This window comes from Poecilia reticulata, unplaced genomic scaffold, assembly GCF_000633615.1.
Source record: "Poecilia reticulata strain Guanapo unplaced genomic scaffold, Guppy_female_1.0+MT scaffold_131, whole genome shotgun sequence".
NCBI lineage: Eukaryota > Metazoa > Chordata > Actinopteri > Cyprinodontiformes > Poeciliidae > Poecilia > Poecilia reticulata.
Genome location: NW_007615014.1, coordinates 384282 through 391825, shown reverse-complemented (window position 1 = coordinate 391825; position 7544 = coordinate 384282). Strand labels below are relative to the sequence as shown.

Here is a 7544-nt window from a genome sequence, read left to right as displayed (position 1 = left end):
TTTTTTTAATGGGGATATTTATTTTCTTAATGGAATATTCATTAATAATTTATTAATAGTAATTTTTATCTCTATTTGTAAAAAAGGCTCTCCATGCAACATTTTTCCATGATAAAACAGTCAGAGCAGGAGAAATGTTCGTGAGGAAGAGACTCAATACTTAGTTTGTATTTGCATCACTTGTACCATGAATGCAAATTTAATTAAAACTATTTACATTTTAATGAATGAATGTTTATTTCAATCAACAAAAAGCAGAAAATGGATAAAGTCGTTTATTTTGAAATCTTCATTCTGGATTATTGAACAAGAATCTTTTATTTTAAAAGGCAGAAGAATTAACTTGTGTTTTGTTTTTTAAACTACTCCAGGCTGGGTAGTTTAAAACATTCCCACCTGACCAAACATCCCTGCACTTAAACATTGGGTTTCTTTGTTCACAAAYGAAACTGAATGTTTCATGTTTTGCAGCCAGAGGCAGATGAGAAGCATTTCATTAAGAGGAGGAGGCTTATTCTCTTCTGCAGGAATAAAACTCCAGTCTGACGTTAAATCAAACTTTAAGCTCAGAGAAAGTCTCGGTTWAAAGTTTCTGCATCAAGTTTATTAGTAAAAGTTTCTGACTGAACCATTTTGAGAAACTTCTGCTGAATCCATTTTTCTGTCACCAGGAACTTTCAGTTTCCAGATTTTCTATTTTTTATTGGTTTCATCAGCAGTGAGCAGAAAACAGCAGGAAAAGGTGAGTTTTACAGCTGGACCAGTTSAAACTGGTTATTTTTAAACTGGTTATTTTTACTGGTTCTTGTRGTTTTTACTGGTTTAAGATTAGTTTATTCATGTTTTGTCTGAATGACTAACAAACTGGTTAAAATGATTGTTTGATTGTTATTCTGAGATTGTTTTCCAATCTCAGAATAACAATAATAACAATAATCCTGTTAGGAATTTAGAAGCAGCTATTCAGACCTTACAGTATTCATTTTACTTTATATCAGAACAGAGAGCTCAGTTAAATCAGTCAAGTTTATCTGAGTAAAGAAGCAGTTCAAATGATTTACATCATAAAACATAAGAAAGTCATTAAAAACATCAGACATTCACCAACTGAGGAATCATTAACAACCAGGTGGGTGTTCAGTTTAGGTTTAAAGGAACTCAGTGTTTCTGCTAGTTTTCTGGAAGTTTGTTCCAGATTTGTGGTACATAGAAACCGAATGCAGCTTCTCCATGTCTGGTTTTGGTTCTGATCTGTGTCAGATCAGATCCAATCAGTAACATCTATCACTATCAGTAACATCTTGGAAATGTAAAATGCTGAACTGCAGATCATGGATAGCGAATTCCTGTCCTAAGGGCTTTGGAGAGTCAAGAAATCTAGTTTTCTAAATCTGGATTTGTTTTTGGTGTACATCATTTTCTACGGTGAGGATACATATACTTTTAATACAGATTCTATTTAAATAAATGAAACCCCAGAAYATGTTGATTAGTTCAGGTWTTTGGTGCTTCTTGGAAAGTTTTAGATCATTCAGMGAACATAATGGCTGCTGCATTTCTCCACAGGTTGATCTATAAGATGAAGATCAGTTGGTCTCTACAGCTTTAGTAAAACTATCTGTATAGAGAGGGGAGATGCAGTCCTCCGCTAGCATGACTGGGTCCTGATGAACACCAGGGGGCGCTAACACCCATCCCCTGGACAAGCAATTATAGACCATAGAAAACTAATTACAAGCTGACAGTTTTCATTTTGTTGCTGGATGTGATAAAGCTGCTGAACCTCATGGTCCAATAGAAACAGCTGCTGGCTGAAGTTGCTAAGTGACTGAAGAGCAACTTGTTGGTCAAAGTGCAGTGAAACAGTGTTTACACTGCAGGGTGTAACACATGTAGACCTGCAGTGGCTATAAAGAAGGTAATAAAACAGACTGTGCTGCTGCTGCGTCATCACRATTCTTTAABTTCAGTCACACCAACAGCAAAAACCGGAACCACAAGACCAGGACAGAACTGAGAGGAACTCCATCTGAGGACAAGGTGAGGTCTTAAAGCTTTAATCTGAAGCATCAGGTTTTGGTTCACACTGAGCCTCCACCAGGTTTATTTTAATAAACTTTAAGACCTGGTTTAGTAAGTAATTCAGTAATTATTCTGAAAAGGTTTGAAGTTTAATTTCTTAAAGAACCAATGTTCTGATTAGGACAGCCATAGAAACCATGAGAGCTTCAGGTGGTTCTGATCTTCTCTAGACCAAAATGTTTCTGTCCAATCTGGACCCAATGAAAGCCTTAACCTTTAACCTCTTCATAAGTGATGTCCTCAAACAGTACGGTCAGAAAAGAGACCTGGTTCCTTTAAATATGAGTCTCATTCGGTCAGCCTGCTCTTCAAAGGTCAGGGGTCAATGTCTGTATGCAGTCAGATCGGTGGTTGAAGAAATTCTGATCATTTTGTTGACATGTCCTTCTTTCTGCATCACAGATGTCAAACATCTCAGAAGACGAGTGGAGAGACGCCATGACCAAGATCTTTGAGAAGCTGGAGGATGATCAGTACAGTAAAATGAAGGGACTTTTCAATGAACTGGGATATGACTCACCAACCAAGATGATGTTTGAAAGGAAGCTGCCTGAAAAGCTCATTCAGAACTTTGGAATAGAGAAATCCATTCGCTTAGTCAACGAAGCAATGAATAAGATACCAAGGAACGACCCTGGAGTCCAGGACCTGCTGCGTCCTTTTATGGATAAACTGAGAAGACAAGAAGAAGGTGAGTTTCCAGTTAATGTGGCGAGTATCATGGTCAGAGCTGATCAGTAATCAAACCCCTGATTACCTGATTCAGAGGAGAAGAATAAGCAGATCTATGGATGGAGGAGGTTTCTGGGTTCAGTCTGAGACAGTGTCAGAAACTGTTGGTGTTGTTTTTCATTCCTGCTGAGCTTTATGGTCATGTTGAGGTCAGCAGCTCTCCTTCATGACGGTTAGTCTTCAGTTTCCTTAAGAGCTGTTTGTATTTAGTAGCTTCAGACTAAATGCTGTGATCTACAGAACCACCTTCAAGTTCAGATAGCAGTTAGCTAGAAGAGACCATCTTTACCATAGCCTGACACGATGCCCCTGCTGGCAGCAGTGTGGTATTGTCCCGGGTTGTGGCGAGTCTGTGGGTCTGAGGTCACTGTGGGAAGGTGATGCTGATGTTCAGAGATCATCTTAGTGATCCACAGGTAGCAGGAGGAGAACCCTGCTAGCAGTGTAGCATCTGCTCACCATGTTCTAACGGGTCAAAGGTCAAATATATCAGACTAAATACTGTTTTTACCTGAAACATCTCAATGTGTTTCTGTCTTTTAAAGGTCCAGAGACGAGCAGCCAGCCAAAGGTGAGAACCTGTTCTGACACAAATCAAAACCTCCTCATCTTCCGATCGTCTTAGACACGCTCAGCTCATAAAATGCTTGAAACATGTGCTGCTGCTTTCTGTAGACGGATCCTGCTGGAGCAGAAGAGCCAGAGCAGAACCAAGGGGCTTCATCTGGATCAGCTCACAGTCCACAGGTAGGACATGTGGAGGCTGCATCTCATTTTGAAACCCTGATTTATTTCATGATGTCAGTTCAGAAAGTTAAATTCATACAGATGCATTATAAAGAGTTGTTTTTAATTTAAGTTAAATGACAATATCCATTTTCTCTCAATCCATCTTATTTGTTTAGCGCATTTCAGCAACAACACAGTTCAGCATGCTTTATATCATAAAAACATAATCGTCACCGATTGAGAATCCAGTAACAAACATTACATTTTGTCGACTACCATCATCAAAATCATCAGTCACGTTAATCAATGTTTCAGTTTTTATTGGTCAAAAGCAACTCTACTCTGGTTTTGTCTTGATTTTCGTGACTTACAACTATTAAAATATTACATGAAGAAAACTGCTGAGCTGACAATTATCAGGCAGTCAGTGATTCTCTAGAAGGAGGGGAAGCAGCAGAGAGGCATTTCAGAGAGCTGTATCAAATCTAATGAATGTAAAGTTTAATGGAGGGACATTAAATCAGAGTCCAGAAAACTAAAATCAGAGTCCAGATTAGATCATTGAATCATGAAGGTCTTCATCTAATGAACTGTTTGTTTGTTTTTTTTCCTTTCAGAAAATGCTACGTCCTGATCTGGTGAGTAAAAACATTGGTGTTCATTAACAACCAAGAGTTTTGCTTTATATTTACATCTGGGTTTTTATTTTTATTTTTTATTCGTGATTGGATCTGTTTCTACCTTTTCTCTTGTCGTCTTGGTCCAGAGAAAAACCATCAGGGATCTGAAGGCCAGTGGAGATCTGGGTCAGAAGGTTCTGACTGTGAAGGTCGTACAGAAGTCCAACCTATGCCAATATCAAATCAAAGCCAATGAGACCAAGTTTCGTTTCTACCTGGGAGTCGCTGATGAGACCGATTCCATCAAAGTTGTGGTGTATGGAAGAGAGCGGTTTCCAGCCATTGAGGAGGGCCACTTCTACACCATCAGGGATCCCCACATGGATCGTCAGGAGAAAGTTTTGAAAGTTACAGAAAGGACCAGGATATCAGAGACCGGCTCGTTGGAAGTTCCCAGAAATGTGGAGCTGGAAGCTGAAAACTTATTTTCAGTCCAGTTTACAGCATCAGAGACGTCCAGAGCTTTGGAGACAAGACGCCAGTGAGTGTTGAAGGCACCGTGAAGGAGGTGAGAGTCATTTATGAAGCTCTTCTGTCTGCTTCTCATCATCGGCATTTAGTTTTTAGAGGCAGCTTAACTGAGAATTTCAGACTTTTAATATATCTGATAAAATCGTTAAACCTTCAGAAAATGACATGATTAATAGCGCCCTCTACAGTCCTGGTAAATATTTCACATTTATCTTTTAAATTCACACTGTAAAATGGATCAGACTTTTAAATTGTAATTAATGACTTCCTGTACTTATGAAAGGACACAAACAGACATTTTTCAACACTCTTCTAAATGGGAAAGAGAAGAGAACATTTTGTTAATGCAGACCAGTCAAGTTCTGAGCTTTAAGTCAGGAAATGGAAACAAGAAAGACATTTTAAATGTACATTTTTTATCTGCATTTAGAGAAACAATTATAACATTTAAACCAACTGGATCTGTCACCAGGACGCTCATCTCCCATCATGCACTTGGAACAGGATACTCTCCTGCGGTTTCCTGTTAATAACCATTAATAATGATAAAAGTTTAAACCAGTATTTCCCAACCCTGGTCCTCAAGGAACACTGCCCTGCATGTTTTAGGTATTTCCTTCTCTTCAGTCCAGCTGATTTCAGTCGATCAACAGGCGTTTGTTAAACTGCAATCAGTTGAATTAGGCACATTAAAGCAGGGAAACCTCTAAACCATGTAGGACAGTGTGCCTTGAGGACCAGGGTTGGGGAAAACTTGCTTAAATCGAGGTTTAAAAGTTGCAGACCTGCACCAGTTTCAGCAGGAAGTCATGTTTGTTTCTGACTCAGACATCCTGCTAGCTCCCCCAGCCCCTGCTGGGGCATAGAGGTATTACATCAGAGTTGTGTTTTACAGGAAACCTAAATGCATCATATAGCGTATCTGTAGATCTGACCAATGACGAACAATAAAACATCTGATTATAAAAATGTTAAACTTGCAAAGTGTTCATTTGTTTCCAGAGTCGACTGAATCTTGTGTTTTGGGTTTGAACAGATCGGAGTCATTAAACTCCTGTGGGAAGTTTAATGACGGGTCCATCACAGTGGACTTGTGGGGTGAAGACACCAAACACCTGAGTGGGATATCAAATGGAGACGTGGTCCTGGTCAACAATTTAAAGACCAATCTCTATAATGACAGAGTTTCTTTAAACTCCACTGACTCCACCAGAATCACCAAGGTCAGTATGAAATGAACATTTAAGATTTTCTGTTTGTATTTAATTTGCTCAAATTGGCTGTAAATTAGTGAACTTAAAAAACTGAGTTAGTTAATAATTGTCGGATGAATGTTAATGGGTTTGAAATGCTGCAGACTTCCTGATACTTTGTTTCTTTGGGCTTTGACTTTATTTAGTTCTTCTTGTTTTGGTTCCTTTGGCTTGTATATTTGGATTCTGTCTGTTTTCAGTCGTGTTTGCTCGGTTTAGTCAGCTCCTCTCACAGCTGCTGTGTGTTCAGTTCATTTGACTCGCCTGTTCCTCTTCCAGAGATCTTTCATTCTCAGTTTTTGTTCACATTTCTAGTAAATCCTCTCACATGATTGTACTGCCATCTATAAGCCATGATGGCAGATATGACCTTTGACCTGTTATCATAAGTATCATAGTTTATCAAAATCAGTAATACTCTGTGTGGCATCCTGTTCCTGCTCAGGTCCAAAGTGCTCCAGTCCAGGATGTAAACATCACGATCATAGGGATCAGTAAGTTTGACCTGATCAGTGCTGAGCTGGAGGTTGAGATGAACGACCAGGTGAAGATGTTGGAGGTTTCCTCTCTCCTCCTGGCTAAAGGGGTTGGTCACTGCTTGGAGGACGACTTCAGAGCCAAACTTCTGGAGAAAGTCCCATTTTCAGCCAAAGCACAAATACAAGGAAACAAGATCAATCAGCTTAAAGCCGTAGCCTGAACCTCCTCAGGTTCTGATTCACATCCCCGTGTTTTCTGCTGGACTCTGTTGCTGCCATCTAGTGGCAGGACAGAAACGCTTTCAGCTGGGATTTTGCTTAATTTGTTCTTGATTGTGAAAAATTGTCTACTTTACTTCCTCCTGCTGCATCTTCTTACATTTGGATCATTTTTACAATTTTCTATGCAAATCAATGCTGCTATCTTTGATCTTATTGACCTTTTACCCTTTTCTGTGATTTATTGTCAAAGTCTGAAATAAACTGATGCTACAATTTGAGAATTGGATTTATTTTTGCATTCATTTTTTGCGCTCAGGCCGCCAACCGTATGTTAAAAAATGTTAAAAGTTGACAGGAAATATGACTAGGTGATTATGTGTAACAATTACCAGCTGCAGCAGAGCTAATGAGGCATGTTGGAGTGTTTTTGGAAGAGAGAGTAAGAAGAGAGGAGGTGGATGACAGACTTAGCAACAAGGAATGACCAGAACCAACTAAGTCTGAGAATTTATTTAAAAAAAACACCCCATAAACAAACCTGCAGTGTCGCTTTGATTCTTTCATGTTTGAGAAATTCTTTAATATCCATGGCAACCATTCAGCTGTTAAAACGCCTGGGTGGACCTAGCCCCGTCTACAGGGCGCAGCTCCTCCTCAGAGCTGCAGATTCCCAGTTTCTGCCTCACAGAGCAGCACTCCGCCTGCGGCGACTCCACTCAGCTCCTCAGACTAGCCAGCAGCAATTAGCAAACAGCTGGTGGAGCTGCTGTAAAACTGATTCTGTGGAGGTTCTGAACTGAACATCATGGTCAGATATAAGATGAATGTCTTCTGCACCGAAGGGGTCAGAGGTTAAAAAAGAACCCTACAAACCTTCTATTCTCAAACCAAAAACC

At 39.5% G+C, this 7544-nt stretch overlaps 1 protein-coding gene across 1 annotated transcript; it reads left to right on the top strand.

Moving 5' to 3' along the window:
* Positions 1–666: 666 nt before the first annotated feature.
* Positions 667–6898, top strand: LOC103459856 (uncharacterized). Its single transcript, XM_017303019.1, has 9 exons — positions 667–742; positions 1971–2040; positions 2485–2773; positions 3360–3385; positions 3490–3561; positions 4161–4181; positions 4310–4731; positions 5731–5917; positions 6393–6898. Exons 3-7 carry the CDS (start codon positions 2485–2487, stop codon positions 4706–4708), a joined length of 807 nt encoding a protein of 268 aa, XP_017158508.1. The 5' UTR covers positions 667–742; positions 1971–2040; the 3' UTR covers positions 4709–4731; positions 5731–5917; positions 6393–6898.
* Positions 6899–7544: the final 646 nt, after the last annotated feature.

Bases quoted from the DNA above. Each gene is read 5' to 3' on its own strand.
- LOC103459856 (XM_017303019.1), top strand. From the start codon at position 2,485: ATGTCAAACATCTCAGAAGACGAGTGGAGAGACGCCATGACCAAGATC. The intron at 2,774-3,359 runs GTGAGTTTCCAG...TGTCTTTTAAAG, and splicing joins ACTGAGAAGACAAGAAGAAG to GTCCAGAGACGAGCAGCCAG. The intron at 4,182-4,309 runs GTGAGTAAAAAC...GTCTTGGTCCAG, and splicing joins AAATGCTACGTCCTGATCTG to AGAAAAACCATCAGGGATCT.